Source organism: Xylocopa sonorina, chromosome 12, assembly GCF_050948175.1.
Source record: "Xylocopa sonorina isolate GNS202 chromosome 12, iyXylSono1_principal, whole genome shotgun sequence".
Taxonomy (NCBI): domain Eukaryota; kingdom Metazoa; phylum Arthropoda; class Insecta; order Hymenoptera; family Apidae; genus Xylocopa; species Xylocopa sonorina.
The window spans coordinates 8,031,992-8,048,655 of NC_135204.1; the positions used below are offsets into that span (position 1 = coordinate 8,031,992).

A 16,664-nucleotide genomic window follows, 5' to 3' on the forward strand; every position below is an offset into this window, starting at 1 on the left:
AATTCACTGACGTGACATAAAACAGTTCTTCTGCAAGAAGAAATACCTGCAAGCTCGTTTGTCCGCTGACCACGAGCATGATTGAACTCTTGACCTCGCAAGATTCTTTAGGACTTCATTTTTTTTTTTTTAATTTTTTAACATTCTTCATTTTTACCTTTTTAGAAGTTGGAGTTCCCTACTTTGGAAATTGGGAATAAGTTTTATAGTGTCCTGAAAAGGAAGAATTATTGTCTCATTAAGTTGTACTTAAAGCTCGTCTAGAAATATATCCTACCTGAAGCGCAATCACCAAATAATGGTCAGTAGGTGAGAATTACCCTTAGCAAAAGAGCGAAGCCTCCGGTTGGTTCCACCAGTGCGCCGCTAAGAGCATATAGAGCTCTTGATCCTGAACGGTGTAACCCGGAGGTGGTTGAGAAGGCAAAGGCGGTGGGATAGGTGGCAGCAGAGAGTAGGACGGCGGCGGTGGCGAAGGCGATTGGGACTGCGAGAAGGTGGTCGTGGTGGAGAGCGGCGTTGGCGGCGTTGTGGTAATGGTCACCGGAGGCTCTTCCTTCTCCGGAGATCAAAACGCATAATCGAACTTCGCCAGCGACCGCGTGGTCACGTCATCCTAGACAAACCATTATTTTCTTTTTACAAATCTTCATCCAATTCAATTTAAGTCCCCCGTTCCTTCTCTTAAGTTAGTGTTAAATTGTTCTTAATGACTGTACGTTTCTCTTTGCATTCTTGTATAATTATGGTGCGTTATACGGAATTTTGTTCTTAATGATAAACGCTTCATGAACAAGTAATGCACTGTTTTAGAGGAGCGTAAAATACAAGCGTGTCAGTACCCTCAGACAGCTCTCCATAAACTCCTCGATCGTTATTATGCCATCCTGGTTTAGGTCGAACTTCTTGAACACCCTATCCAACTGTTCCCTAGCTTTCCTTTCCTCTTCAGCGTGGTGCCGACGACCCATAAGCTCATGCACCGCGATCACCACTTCCCATAGCTCGCCTCTGGTGATGCATCCGTCGCCATTTATGTCGTAGAGCTTGAAGATCCACCGTAGCTTCTCGTAGATGCTGCCTCGTAGCAGAGTAGATAAAATGACCAGAAGATCCTGTGGAAAGTATCGTTATATACGGTTCAAACATTTTTTCCTGCCTGCATTTTATGATAGCCAAGAGTCATGGAAAGTGGAAAATATAAAAGGAGCGTAGGAAATTTTGAGAGTCAAAAGATTGCAATAATAACTAATTAATGTGATATAAAAGTTTGGAAGTATTCATTAGCAGAGAAGTGGAAATTACCCTAAAGTTCATGGCTCCATTGCAGTTAACATCAAAGGCCTTGAACACGTAATGAGCGTAAAGACTAGAATCTGCAATTCGTGAAAATGAATGAAAAAGTTAATTATAGTAATTACGCAAAATACGAGGGATTCGTGTAGCTGTTGAAACTCACTGCCATGAGGGAAGAATTTCGCATAAATATCCTTGAAGAGATCCTCGTGCACCACGCCTTCGGGACATTCCTGCAAGTAAACCAGATGAAAAAATGAATAAAATTATTAAATTATTGAAGATAGGAGATTTCAGTGTCGATTATGCATTACGTCTGAAGCAGGCCGTAAGATGATGGCGATGCGAAAGAAATGAAACGGAGAGAATCGTTTTGCTTGTATATTTATGAGTGTAATGCATAAAAGAAGAAGGGAAAATGAAGATTCCGCACAGTATACCGAGAAACGTGCTTGAAGCTTATAGGTGATAGTTCTATTATGGTATAACATTATAGAATAAAAACTTTTCGTTCAATTTAATAGAATGTACGTACGATGTAATTATAGTAATTAAACTGCGAAAGATTATTGACAATTTTTTCGCGTTGTTACTATATATATTTAATTAATGATTTTTTGGAAGATGTTCGGACGAAACGACGCGGTTAATGAACGAGATCGATCGGACAATTCGACCGGAAAATGTTTCCTGGGACGAGTACAGAGTTCCGAGCTTGAAGACCCTCGCCCTACGTGTCATAGCCTCTGTGTGGGAGAAAAATCCGATACTGGAGGAATTACCGACGTGCGAGGACAGGAATACACTGATGGAAATTCTGCCCACCGATCTGCCGTTCGAACTGACCATAAGGAAGATCGACGAAGAGTATTACTGGGAACGCTGCTCGAGAGCTAGGTGAAACGTGCAATGTAAATCTTGAAAGTACTTCTTCGAACTAAAAAAATTAATTCTTTCGGAAAATTGGAGAGACAGAGAGCTAAAAAAATCTTTCAACTCCTGAAAAGATAAAAGCAGTCTTGCAAAGAATGTTTAATTGAGTAATCACAAGGAGTTTTACGAAGATGTACTTTATCCTGTACCAGTTCCATTAATTTCTATTGGCTATCTCTCAGTAAACGCTTACTCGAATTCTGTGCCCAATTCCAGAACATAAAGTCGTATATACGAGCTATCGAATTTCCATAAGGGAGCTTGTTTTTCGTTTATCAAAATCGTGACCTGAAATTCAAACGCAGAGGAATTGGAATTATTTCAGATGGGAGCACAACGATCTCGGCGAACACGGCAATTCTTGGCGACGACGTTACTGCGAGGGTATTCTCCGTGAATATTTGGAGAGTCTGGAGCCAAGTTTCTTCGAATCGCAAAAGGAAGAATGTGAAAAAATGATTGATCTTGTGTGCGATTACGTATACACTATAGAGCTACGTTCTCTGTTACCAACAAAGTAAATTTTTATAAACAAGGCATTTAAACATTTCTCCGCAATAGTTTTTGTAATTTACATATAAGTGAAAAATAAGGTGTTCTAATAGAGTTCTTAAGGAATTCATCATTCAAGGGCTTATAATTAAGATCTTCAGAGGTCTCAGGCTCTTAAGAGTGTCATTTTGTAGGAGAACTCTAACACTTTAATATCACTGCCCTTAGCTTTGTCACAACTGGTTGGACACGTTAATATTGGAGGACTAATAGCCATTGTCCGTTTAAATCAAAGATGTTCATGCTAAGCTCAAGTGCTTAAGCAGCTTCCACTGTCTCTGCTGTGACATATTAATAGGAGAGCGGAGGCAGCTATGGCCATTTCTGTATTTCTGTACGTGACAGATGGGTTCTATTGAACCTGATTGCACCGTACTTCTCTCGTTAACTATTAAATTAGTCATATTACGGAAAATGTTGCGCTAGAATTCCTTCAGTCCTGTGATAGATTATTAATTAGATTTAATCGTAATATATTTTGATTAACGAAACTATCTGACTCCGAGCCTGATTCTAAATGCAAATTTAAATGAGAATTCTAATTTAAATTCAAATGCTGATTCAGATCGTAATTCAAACCCTAATTCAAATGCAAAACTCGAATCTCAATTTAACCACAAAACCCAAATTAAATTATACTAAAAGTAATAAGCCCTATCTGTGATTACTATAAAAAAAATAGAATTTTTATTCTCAAAATCGTGTTTTCTCTTAAATTGGGTTTATTGCATAACACGTATGTATATCTGTTTTTACAGAAGCTCCTTAACGTATACCACACGATATGGAGTCCAGAATAAATGGTTCAATTTAGTACCAACAGAAATCCTTTCTCATATTTCTCACGGTATGACCTACCGTGTATATTATCACATACGTAAAGGGGCAATTTATTTATGCTTCTTCATCGTAAAGTGTGTTAGCGTGCCCTGCTACCAGTATATATACCTATGACAAGTTCCTTACGTTACGTAATCAGTATATATCTGCTTCAAATATCGCAGGAAGAGCCGCACGTACCCGGAAGAGGAGGACCCGTGCCTGGTAGGGGAGCAACCCGTCCACCACATCCCCTTGGAGCTTATTCTGCCACGGTTTCTCCATCTCGCCGAGATTCGCATTAATTTCGGGCTCATCTACATGAACGACGGCTTTGAGTGGCGGGATTTCGAGTAAGTCGCTTCTTCTTCTGCGCCATGGTTTACTTTTAAAACAACCGCAGTTCCTCTCGCAAAAATAATTGAAAAAAATATGAAGGATTTCAGTTGAAGACTGCTTGGGCCTCGGTCGAGGGGTGAAACTTTGCCCGGAATTAAAGAAGTTCATATTAACCAGGAGTAATCTGGACCAACCGCGTGTCGCTGCGCTTCTCCAGGGAATGGTAGAGAACGATAGCGTTAGTATTACAAAATCTGCCACGGTGATCCAAGTGAATTCGAAAAAATTTCACGATTCCTGCGCTCTACTCATGATATGCATCCTATTTTCCAAAACCAGATAGAGGAAGTAGACTTTTCACACTGCAAACTGGGAGATAAAGGGGCGCACGCAGTCGGAGAGTTCCTATCACTGCATAAAAATGTGAAAATCCTTCACTTGGCGAACAACGATATCGGATCTGAAGGAGTAGCAGGTGTAATTTACGGTCTGCTGAAGAGGGAACACCAAATACTGAAGCGTCTGAATCTGAAGCTGAACCCTATATTAGACGGTGGCGCGAATCATGTGTGGGCCTGTAAGTGTATATACAAAGTATTGGGTTGCTAAGTTTATCCTCGCATGAGTCAATATTTACGCTGTCTATCTCGTATCGAAGCTGTGGCATGCGATTGTATCGCGCAGAACAAACACGTTGCACGACTTCCGTTCAGTTAATCCCCGGCGTGTTTCGGCCGGAAGTAATGTTGTACTCCTGTTTACCTTTTGCATTTGGTCGGATGGTTACTGTGTTCCGTCATTTGTATAAGTGAACCTGATAATAGAACGAAATTATAAATATCGTCTGGATGAACAATCATGGGTTAATGTAAGATTAACGTGGAAATGTGCATGTGATCAAGTTGCAATGTTTTCCTTCGTCGACTTTACCCAGCTCCCCGTTCAGAAGTTCAAACAACTCTTTGGGAAGAAAATGACCGGATACTAAACAAAGAACACGCGTAAATTGCATTCCTACGGTTCATTGTCTGCATCGTCTGTTTTAGATCTGCTAAGGAGCGAAAGTTTGGAAGTTCTCGACGTGAGTTCTTGCGGAATACAGGCTAGTGGAGGTGCTACACTAACCGAGGTGCTCACTTCCGGTTGCACAAAGTTGCAGAGTTTAAGTCTTAATGTGTCCAATAATGATTTTGGCGAGAAAGGTGAGATATTTTTCCCTCTACGATAATTTTCCTCCAAAATTCGTGGAAAAAGAAGAAAGTAAAATATTCTGTTTTGCTGTTTTTTGAAAGCAATCTATCCAACAAACAAAATATCGCTTGAATATGCAATACTTTCGAGCGTAACGAATGTAATCAACGGTATATCAAAAATTCAATAACGGTCTGATTTCAGTTGGGGAAATGTTTGAGGCGGTACTGAAAAGCGCACCGTTTGTTATCGGTTTTGAGTCTCGAATGTGCAATTTCTCGTCACAAACGGAACTCTCCATCCACGAGAGCGTGGTCAGGTAAAGAAAAGCAGTGCATCTGTAGAGAGATGATATTTCAGTGGCACACTCTTTACTTTCAGAAATAAACAGCTGAAAAGGAAGGAGAGAACGAAACACATGTTCGACAAGACGCAGAAATTTTCTATCGATTTTCTTCCTTCGATATAAACGGTCACTGGTCAAATATAGTTACCGTATCAATCATACCGATGAATATGTGTAACAAAGAAGAATAAAGTTTGGACAAACTTACGTCAAAGAAATAAAAAGTAGAAATAGAAATTGCGTATTGTATCAAAAGTAATTTTTGCAACAAATCCACGGTCCATATTTCTCAGGGATATGAAAGTAATTAAATCTATCCCTTTAATTACTTAACAACATCGCGAGATTATGAAGTAAAGTCTAACACAGATTGCTAGCGTATGGCTGAGCCATTAAAATAATGAAGATTTTTCGTGCGTTATCCGATAACGATGTTCACGTTTCACTCGTAATTTTCGGAGGATGTTGAAGGAAGCACGTGGAGACCGAACGTCGCAACGGGGAAACGCTAATGAAAGAGTTGGCAACAAAAGAGCAGCGGAACTAGGGTGCAGCTACTTGAAGGAAGTTATGCGAAAAAGCTGTGAGCACGGTAAATTGCGGCAGAAGTAGGCCAGAGTTGGACTTTTTTCATTATTAAGACGAACGGAGGAGAAGAATAGAGAACGAGAGGAGGAGAATATACACAATTTTACGCAATGTTCCGCGTCGTTTCCCTTGTCAGGATAACAGATTTAATTCCGCTGGCTATCGTCCATTTATACGTTTAAATCCGGGAAAACAGCTTTAAGACTGAGTTATGAGACAACTATGGAATCTATAAAGTACATTTAGTCCATTAACGTTATCTAATGTTTCTGTCAGTTTTATGTATAAAAGTATTAAGTATGATAGGAACGATTCTAGTCGAAAATCGATTACACTGGGTTACCCTCTATATTGAGGTATTCAGAGAGGACGAAGAAGACCTCAGACCTTACGTCACCATCTTAGTAAAACTTTTTTAACTACATAAAGCAATGTTATATAATCGTACAACAGAGGATACAGTTATATAATTACCGTTCCTTTTCAAGAAGAATTCTTCGTTAAATTAAGGTCTCAAACGCAACATCAAACACGGGCAGAGTATTATATTTAAAATGGCAACGTGCTTTCGCATTAAACGATTTCTATAAAATCCTTCGTAGTATCTGTTCGAGCGATCGGGGGCATAAAGTTTTATCGGCTCTCAGGAGGGCTGCGCTTTATGATTCCACTGGAACCGCACTTGCGTTCGCCAGAAACGAACAGTCCCCAGTTGGGTTCTGTTGAAAATACTATCCGTTGCGGGCATGCCACGCCAGAAATCGATTCCCGCTCTCTAATTTGACATTTACGACGGAAGTTCGCGCAGTTCCGACAGTTTAATCGCTCTGATAAGATAGCGAGTGCAATTTAAGTCACGGCCGACCGCGCCATCTTTCAGTTTAACGATACTTGTAATGATACGATGCATAAATATGCGCATACCTGCAACCGGGAATTTTGATTCCGCCTGCGACTAAATGTAGATGTGGCCGTCCAGTCGGAAGTGGCACTTACCACTTAAATAAGTAAGTAGATCGTGCTTCGTTGGACGGACACGATACGGCGTTTGCGTTAAGGCCAAATTACACGGTTCACTTCGGCTGTAGAGAATAATTACGTCCAGTATATTGCAACTTAATATGATTATGTCTGTGTTATGTTACACGTTAATTCTCGCTGAATTAACACATAAGATTTAATTATCATCCGCATGGCTACCGGTATGTTTCTCCAATGGTTCGTTCGTATGTAGGGTGTTACCGTATGTTTGACTAAGTAAATTATGAAGCTACGCTTCAATTACATGGAACGTCGTTACCGAATTCTCTCTCTCTCTCTCTCTCTCTCTCTCTCTCTCTCTCTCTCTCTCTCCCTCTCTCTCTCCCTCTCTTTCTCTGCAGAGCAGGTCAAAATTCCTCCTCATTAGAATTTCAATTGACACGTGAACTGCCACTAAAGCGTGAAATACAATGCAAACATCGTTAACGAAACAACGATTGTAATGCTTCCACGGTGGATGACAAAAGGTGCAAGGTTGGACGGAGACGGATGAAACTGTTTCGTGAAATGATGGAACAGGCTGAATCGAAGAGAGACTAGTGGGCTCTAGAAAACGTTGGATTCTTCAGTTGAGTGCCACTCAACGTACAGTTCTCGTTAACCTACGATGCCTTTTTTCTTTCCTTCGTACGGGACAATAAGAATGAGGAAGGATCGACTTCCGTTTCGGTTAGAGGATGCAGAAATGATTGCTGTACTTGTTCTTCCGCAATCTAGACTTCCAGGATCATGGAGAACTCGAAATATGAACCAGATGGAATCAAACTATGGAATATGGTAACAAAATTTATGCAACATCGACGAAAGAAAATTGATACCAATTTACCCTCTGGGGTTATAACGACAAAGGTGCCCAAGGCTAAATGCATACTGCAAGCAGAGCTTACGTTAGCGGAGCGTATCAGTGCTGACAAAACAAACATGTTTCATGAACGAGAATGGGCATACTGAAACCAGTTTTCCGCGTGCAAACATTATAGGTACCATTATATAGGTTTGAGAGGAGGCTTAAGCAGATTTTATATAGATCTAATCTATGTCAGCGCTGATACAGTCGTCTTTGATTAATTCCAGTTGCAGAGTATATCCTCACCCTAAAAGCTGATTAGTCAATGGCTGGAATAGGTCAGATGGGTGCGTGAAAGTTCGAAGGTTCATTCGAATTAAAAAACAGCAACTTACCACTGACAAAGCTGATCCTCCCTTATCGACTTTCATGCGTGCGATAATCAGCGGACTTAAATCCTTGCAATTTCCCTAAACGTCAAGGTCCTGGCCTCGGCGCGGCCTCTGGTGGTCGGCTTTCTTCGATTTTCACTAGATACTGACACATACACACAATCTCTCCTTCTCTTTCACGCTATACACCCTTAAATAGAATCGAGTTCAATAGGACGAGCGTGCTAACGCTCGCCCAACCATTATGCTTTCATTGAAAAAAAGGAAGAGAAAGGGGAAAAAGAGTTGTATCCTCTAGCCTTAAGATGGAGAGACAGAACAAGGGAGACAATAAGGTTGCACCGTACTCCTTTCGATAGCTGTGACAAAAGGGTACAGAGAATAGAGGATATCGTACCTGTTTGCTGGCGAACCATAAATCAATGCCAGCGAGGAGAATGAATCCGACGCTTTGAGGTGGATTCCACTGGGGGGCGATGAAGTACGAATATTTTGTTTCCACGTGAAATAACGTTCGAGAGCTTGCAGTCGTTGTTCCCTCTTTTATTCATAAATGTGGTGGCGTATGGTTATATTTCTATCGTGAGTGTCTCATTTACGAATGAATAAAATTCATTTCTCATTCCTCGGACACGCATAAACTGGTCTGAAAAAAAATATCCCACGCATTCTCGCGACAGCTGACAGGTAAATTTCTATCGTCGTGCAAACGCACGCTCTTGACACAATTGCCAGACTTAAAGGCTCAAGTAGTTAAGCGTACAGTGGCGAAATGGCGCAATTAAAACACCTAAGGAACCCTCGAAAAGTCCGGGCTTTTTTCGCCCATATATACGTACGTACAGAGGCCGCTTCGAGGCTTGGAGGCTTTTAGTTTTAGCGTCACGTGTAAGTACTCGTTCACGAGTGGTTGCGACAAAAGTACGATATTCAACTTTTCAACCCTTGCATCGAGTCAATGCAACGAAAAAATATATATAAATATCACTCTTTGGCTTTTAAATTCAGTTCCTATCCATTCAAGTATCAATCCTCCTGACATTACGAGCATAAAGTATGTCTTCGTTCAAGTTAATCAATGAGAATAAACAAGCCAGACAATTTTTTAGTTTAATCGAAATAGTAGATGTAACTTGAACCATACTTCAATGATACAATAATCAAGGTACGACGTGATCATAAGTACTAAAAGTATTCAACCTCTACTCTAAATTGCAATGTCTACCGTCATATTGCCCCATTTATCAAACTTTATCTATTTGACGTTAAAATTAATGTCCCTATGGATAATTCAATTTTTCTCAAGCACCTCTCGCGCAGCCTTCGGCAACGTCTTCCCAGTGTTAATCTTTCCAGTGGAACAGACGATCAAAAGTCGGGCCATTTGTCTGCCCAGGACGACAAACTTCGGACAGGATTTCGAAACTTTACGGCGACGTCTCGCGAAATAGTAATCGCCGTGACACAGTTTTAGGCTGGCAAGAGCATAAAACTCGGATCGATATCTAGTGCTCGTGTGTGTCTAGCTGCGAAAAAACTGCGGTTTCAAAAGAGGCGCATTCCGCGTCAAAGCCGCCGCACATTGTGCTACAGAACTTTGATCATTGGTACCGTAGTCGCAAAAGCATTTCATATGCACCCGTCTCTATGCCCATTCATCTTACGCCATTCGTGAAACAAACTAGAGACACGTCGATCAATCAATGGAACAGGCTTGTCCATTCGAGATGTTCCTATTCAAATACAGCGGTGGTACAAGGGCTGGACGAAAAGTTATCCAAATATGGGGAGCAGAATGATTTCCACTTGCTCCTACAATTCCTTAAAATAGATATTTTCGCCCTTTATCGGCTAAACTGGACACTTTTCATTTCATCCGCGTGTATTGAGTGTTACAGAGAGGAACGTTTCATTGTCTAGGGCTTGGCTCGTGCCAGATATCTTCGTCGATGGCTATCGAGAAGCGTTTAGACTGCTGCTGACTTTTATCTGCTGTTAATTGAGCAGACAATCTATATTAACACATCGAAACATTGGCAACCACGAGACAGTGGATGTCGAGTATTTTATCGAGCATTCTTGCTGTATCTATTAGCAATAACGTATTGTTTAATATTACAGTTTACTTTTACTGCTGCCCAGAATACTATTACTCGTCTAATACGCATTTTGATGACCCACTCATGGTGTTACTATTATACTAGCGAAAATGTTTCTTTACCACAGAATAATACGTCCAATCAGACAACGTGTGCTGTGAGTAAATTCTAGTTGAAGAATAGAAAGTTCTGCTTCCGTCGAGTTACCGCGAAACATACAGGTGGTTCCGCCACAGTTTCAAACTCATTTGTCCGCGGAAAGCTACATCCAGAACAGGAGGAACAGGAATAAATAGCTTCGAACGTTTAAACGATCTAAAAAAAAAAAAAATTAGCGGAAGAAACAAAGTGCTCAACGTCGAGTACTGTTTCTTTCAAGTGAAATTTTTTGTTTGCCAAGCGGAGGTGGAGGTATCCAAGAAGAATGCTCCTTGAACGGTGGCCAAAAATGCCTACCGGTTCTGTCGCGAAATTAATAAAAACGAGACGTCGAGAATAAGCGAGACTGTTTCGTTAATTATTCACTCTTCTAATTACCATCGACGTCGCCTACGCGATTTTATCTTTGCTTCTATGTCGTCGACGGTATCGATCGTTCCTCGATTAGAAAACCGGAAATAAATTATTTTATATCGCTGCAAAACTTTTCTAGAACTTCTACAAATTTGTCATATATGTTACATTCCTTTTATACCCTCAAGGAATGTAGTTCTTAAAATACGAAAATTGTTATTTTAGTTTTGCAGTCGCAGGTGTTCTGTGAAATCCAGGGCAGTAAACATACTAAACTTATAGCGCACTGGATTCATAAAGAGATATTCCATTTAATTTTGTTTAATTAATACTTGAATTGGAATAATATACGTTATGAACACTATCGTATTGACCTGCAGAACGTACACCTCCGACATTTACGCGGAGGCAACGTCAACCTTGAAGAAACCTCGGCACCGCGGAGGTTCTCTACTACTACCCTCGTGAAGATACATAAATATTTCACGAGCAACGCGGGACTTGTATGGCAGGGGTTACGTTTCTCTTTCTAAGCCTCAGAAACTCGTTTGTCGTGAAAATAACGCGCGAAATTCCGCGTTTCCGCGTCAAGGTCATACTTGTCACGGAAATGACTAGTATTACGTGTACATATAGCGTAGTTAGCGGGAACAAATCATTATTGCATTCTTTATAGAAAGAAAAATGGAGAATTGTTACTGTTCGATTTTGTACGTTTATTAGCACGGAATCTTGCAATAACGAATTGGGAAAATTAACTGTTACCAATTCCTGTATAGCCCTACCAATTCCTCTAATCATTCGAACGAACGTTCATACTCATAAACGTTAAAAATAACGCATTATTGTTGTAGTGGTGTGCAAGACCTGGTTGTTAAATTGGTAAAGAATATTTCCAGATGAACATCGTGCGCATAACAAGTGAAGATGCGAGAGGGTGTTTGAAATAAGGTCTCGCCGCAACGTTTTCGCCGTTCATGAATATTCATGTAAATAAAATTACGGCAAAGAAAATTAACGACGAGCTGGGTATACGAATACTTGTTTGCTTGAAGAAGAGCTACGCTTGCTGCATATTACGGCTAATTTTGCAAGAGGATTGTCTGCGTTTGATATTTTTATTAAGAATCATTGTTTCACCAACGTTCCTTTTGTGCAAAATAATTTCTTGGATTTAGCCAGTTCTTTGAAACAAACCCATTAGCACTTTGTCGTCCAGCAAATTGGCGCCAAACTAATGGGTATAAGAGTTGGCAAGGTTTGGACAGTGGATACAGATTGAATTATGGCTTCTGGAGAAACTTCAGCAAGAAACTGATTCATAGAGTGGAATAAATATTATACAGTAAATAATGGAGCACATCTATAAATAGCAGAAATTATATACTCACGTTTCGATACAAAATTTGTCTGAATAAACTGAAGTGACTTAAACTGCCGAGCGTGATCCACGTCCCTTCTGGTTGTTCAATCCAGAAACCACAATTTCTGTTTTATGTCATCAGCCATATCCTCCTCATTGTTTAATGTAGCTTACCTGCTTGAAACCGCGGTACATCACACGTATCTCCTGCCTGGAGAACTTGGTCTGGCGCAGCAATTCCTCGAGGGCGACGGGCCTGGTAGTCTGTTGCCTGGTCCGCGAACTCTCGAAGTCGAAGAGGGCCTCTTCCGGTCCTGGCGAATCCGGCGGCGTAGCCATTTCTGGTCAGCCCTGCGAGATTTCGTTCCTCCCCGACTTGCTAAGCGCCCACCACTCGAATCGTTCAAGTCACACAACTACTTCACCCCTCTCCATTCGTTGTCTTTATTTCTCCTCTTCTGTTTGTACTTCCGGTTTTTATGGTTGGACAACGGGTTCTTGAGAGGAGAATAATTGGCCAGTGACTAGAAACAGAATTGCAATACTGATTAAAATTCTGATTACAGGAATTGCATCAATAAAATGAGTTAAAATTGAGAGAGAATTCGATTTAACTTGGAAGACTAATTAAGACAAGATAGTGAGTCGAGTTTGGTTAATGAAGGTACGAATTTCGACTGATATATATTACAATGTACAACACAAATATTTGTAAAATAAAAAAACATCATAGTTTTCAATAAGTAATCCGTATGTTCCCATGCACGAGGAGGAATAATCGTAAAAATTTGGAAAACGTCACGATGGGATATTATACAGAGCGCGTTATGTAAATGGCGAACAGCTGAGACAGCCTAAAACGATGCATAGCGGTGTTTCATAAATATTCGGGGGCGTCGCCATGTATTTTACATATTCGGACTAGGCCAGGCTTCCATAAACATCCGGCGGGCCAACGACGGCCGAATGCACAGAACAGATTCACAAGAACTGCTGTAAAATGACGGATTTAAAGCTCAGGCTACGTGTCTGGCTTTTGTACACGTAAACGCGCTGGAACGGCAAACCGTGCTCGGTCGAATCAAATATTTGTGCACGGATATTCCAGTGAATCTGCAACAGAACCAAACCGAACGACGCCAATCGATCTTCTAACGAATTCAATTTTGTGTGTCGGAGCCACGTGTTGCGAATCGCGTGATCCGGCGAGACACGGTCTTATTCTACTTAAAGTGCCGATAAATATCGCTTAAGTACCAGTGTACAATTTCTATTATATTGTCACTGTTGAATAACTAAAACTAATTTACTGATCGTGTTACTTTCTCTAACACAGTTGTTAATTTCGAAAAGAACTCTGCAAATGTTGTTTTCGAGTAAATACTTCGTGCGTGGCTTATTCTTTGTTCATTCCTATTTTTAAATATCGTGTTTAGAATGATACGCGTTTATTCAAGGAAAGCACGAGTTTCTTTTTCTATCAACGCACAACAGAAACCAAATAATTCCTGTAAACAAAAAAAAAGAAAAAGAAATTACGTAATAATCTGTAGGGGTGGCAAAATTCAGGTCACTCGGTTAACGCCTATTGAATCAAACACAATGTCGCAAGCGTGTTCTGCAAAGAACCGAATAGGGGAGGAAAAAAATAATAAAAGCGCGGATACTCGTCAGGCATCGTTGCCTTCTTTCATGAATCGATGATGGTTCAAAGGGGCAATCTCTTCCATGATACTTTCGAACGGTTTCATTTCAATTTACCCTCTGGTGAACCGAAACAGCTCGTTCCGAAAGGTGCCTCGAATTAATTCTTTCATACGAAGTTAATTTTTGAAAATTTCTACCATTAAAACATGAGAACAAATTTGATTTCTCCCTACGGCAAAGAGTAAGCTAAAAACAGTCCGTAAAAACGTGCACTGTTCCAAATCGGGCACATACGAATTCAATTTCTAGCTTTGCCAACGCGGACAGAGGAAAAAAATGCCTCTCGGTACATTTTCCTATTTAAAACGCTGGCACGTTGCAAAAGCAACAATCGTCCCGCCGCTTTGCACGCGTGGAAGCTGTGGTGTGTACACATGGGGAAACGTTCGAGCAAATTCGTAACTGTGTTGCGTGGCAGCGGCAAGGTATGCGAGGGATCGATGGATGAAGCGATTTTTTATTTCCGATGGGCGCGTGTGAGGCATGTACGTGGCCATTACGCGATACATATGCGATCCTGCGATGTATAGCTTCGCGATGCCTACTGCTATGAATACGATTATTCGACGTTACGTTGGGAAGTTGGCAAAAGCAGTGCATGCGCGAATTTCCGGAATAAATTACGATGCTCTCTGCTTAAATCCAACCCCCATTCTCCAGCCCCTTTATCGACCACCCCGTTGTGCAAGGTGGTGGGTGTTGTAAATCTCGGGTGGATCGCGAATTCTTTACAGAATGAGACTTTGCGGTGGTAATACAAATAGCGGGGGACGGTGTTCAAGTATTACCAAAGAGAGAATAATCGATAGTAAAATTGTAACTTAAATAAATAGAAATTAATTGAATACTCTCTTCCAATAGAACATGGAAAACATCTTCAGAACTTAATAAACGAATTTTCCAGAGACAAAAGTGATATGCTCGAGAGATACGTTCTATGAGATAAAGTGAAACATGAACTTCCTTCGAAATTTACGTTCTCTTTCGCAGAGTTTTATAAGTTACGCAAATCGCTAATTGCGGTCCTCATTACCTACTTCTACACAGCTACATTCGTTACGAGGATTTCCTCTGTAGAAACGAATTAATTAATCAAGAAAATGAGCCTGACCTTGTCACAACAAGAATTTGCTAACTAACATACATATAGGTAACATAGCATAATATAATAACGACTCCACATTAAGAGTACAACATTTAAAAAGGGAATTATTTCCAAAAGTACAGTTTAAAGATATCCTACGTTAATACTAGATGGATAATAATAACCATGATCATTGTCAGGAGTAAATTTTTCCGATAGCATTAGTGCTATCAAAAATAGATGGTGAAGTAAACCGAATATCGTGCGTGTAAGAAATTAGCTACACACCGCATTAAATCTTGCGGTGAATTGCTTTTCTATGGCGATGCTCACGGATCGTTCCGACAATAAACTCGCGTTACATCTCCGTTACCATTATCGGTTCCATCCATTCATTCTGTCGACAGACGAAATAGACATAATGGAGGCCGATAACATGCGATCAGATTGACAAACTATGACGATTACAAAGACAAGAAGGAAAAAGTTATTAAAATCAGTAATTTGAAATATTTAAATGATAGCAGTAAACAGCCATAGTAAATAATCATTGATTCATTTACTTTGTGCTTCAAAAATGTTGGTCAGTCTATGTTTAATCTGGTCTATATAAATGTTATAATACATTGTCTCCAAGGACAATAGAAACAGAATGCTATTTACTGTTCCGTTGCAAATGGTAAAATAGCATTACGTAACGCACATATCTGAACATGGTGAAACCAAAAATTCATCACCAAATTCTAAAATTACTTCCTCATCGTTTAGAATTAATCATTTTTCTAATCTACGAAACAGAAGCACGTATTTCACAATAAAATACATATTTTTTATAGGATATTCTCGAAAACTAAATATAAAAGATCAAATGAATTCTAAACAAGAGTACTTTCTAGTTACTTGGAATAACATGCTTTATACATCTAGCGTAATTAAACTAGTAAAAGTATCTACAACTAAGTATTTAACTATTGTCAATAATTTAAGTGCCGATTTCAGCATGTATAATCCTGCTTCGCTTAGCCCTAAAATGTTTTCTTTACAGATCGCATATTATCTCAACCAACGAATCAAAAGGTAACCCTAAAGTGTCAACAGTAGTGGACCCAAAACACACAGCATCCTTTCAGTCTCAGGCACTTAGCCATCCACTTATACCAAAGCGTAGGAAGTACACACATTATATACGATTCCTCACGATTAACTGTGAGCGCACGCGAACAACAGCACCGGCGGCAAAATAACAGAAGAGTTGCTTACGTTTCTCCGTGTGGAAAAAGGGTCAGCCAACTTTGCTGGGAATTCGATCAGCGGGGTACAAAGCGGTGTGACCAGAGGAGACCACCGTGGCAGGAGGGCAACGGAGAGTTATCTGTCAAAGGACAAATGCGGGCACGCTGGAGCGCAGGGTGAACGACCCTGGTTTGAGGGACAGACGCGACGTTCCAGGGAAGGACCGGAGATAGAGTCAGGCTGGCCCGTTCACCGGCATACCGTTTATATCCTCTCCTGTAGCGGCACGCACGACGCTTAGTGGCGACACTGCGCAACTACGCAGTCGGCGGCAGACTGGATGTGGCCGGGTTAGAGCGGACCACGCATCCTCTGCCCCGC

General features: G+C 40.6%; 2 protein-coding genes across 3 annotated transcripts; one reads left to right on the forward strand and one right to left on the reverse strand.

Annotated features, from left to right (window-relative positions):
* Positions 1-421: 421 nt before the first annotated feature.
* Positions 422-16,652, reverse strand: LOC143429711 (A-type potassium channel modulatory protein KCNIP1). Of its 2 annotated transcripts, XM_076905442.1 has the most exons (7): positions 16,311-16,652; positions 15,339-15,447; positions 12,434-12,783; positions 1,460-1,529; positions 1,306-1,376; positions 843-1,115; positions 422-616 (listed from the first exon to the last, which is right to left on the reverse strand). In XM_076905442.1, exons 3-7 carry the CDS (start codon positions 12,596-12,598, stop codon positions 569-571), a joined length of 627 nt encoding a protein of 208 aa, XP_076761557.1. In that variant the 5' UTR covers positions 12,599-12,783; positions 15,339-15,447; positions 16,311-16,652; the 3' UTR covers positions 422-568. The 2 variants fall into 2 exon arrangements, with proteins under 2 accessions (XP_076761557.1, XP_076761556.1); XM_076905441.1 differs by lacking the exon at positions 15,339-15,447.
* On the forward strand, positions 1,715-5,610 carry LOC143429826 (dynein regulatory complex subunit 5). The gene is made up of 9 exons (XM_076905624.1): positions 1,715-1,761; positions 1,921-2,193; positions 2,555-2,746; positions 3,786-3,953; positions 4,039-4,177; positions 4,279-4,516; positions 4,986-5,141; positions 5,335-5,449; positions 5,512-5,610. The coding sequence occupies exons 1-9, from the start codon at positions 1,715-1,717 to the stop codon at positions 5,597-5,599; spliced, it is 1,416 nt and encodes a 471-aa protein (XP_076761739.1). The 3' UTR covers positions 5,600-5,610.
* Positions 16,653-16,664: the final 12 nt, after the last annotated feature.

Coding starts and splice junctions, on each gene's coding strand:
- LOC143429711 (XM_076905441.1), bottom strand. CDS start 12,598: ATGGCTACGCCGCCGGATTCGCCAGGACCGGAAGAGGCCCTCTTCGAC. Junction 1,116..1,305: donor ATGGAGCCATGAACTTTAGG/GTAATTTCCACT, acceptor TACTTTCCACAG/GATCTTCTGGTCATTTTATC. Junction 617..842: donor TTATGGAGAGCTGTCTGAGG/GTACTGACACGC, acceptor TGGTTTGTCTAG/GATGACGTGACCACGCGGTC.
- LOC143429826 (XM_076905624.1), top strand. CDS start 1,715: ATGAAGATTCCGCACAGTATACCGAGAAACGTGCTTGAAGCTTATAG. Junction 4,178..4,278: donor GAATGGTAGAGAACGATAGC/GTTAGTATTACA, acceptor TTCCAAAACCAG/ATAGAGGAAGTAGACTTTTC. Junction 5,142..5,334: donor TAATGATTTTGGCGAGAAAG/GTGAGATATTTT, acceptor GTCTGATTTCAG/TTGGGGAAATGTTTGAGGCG.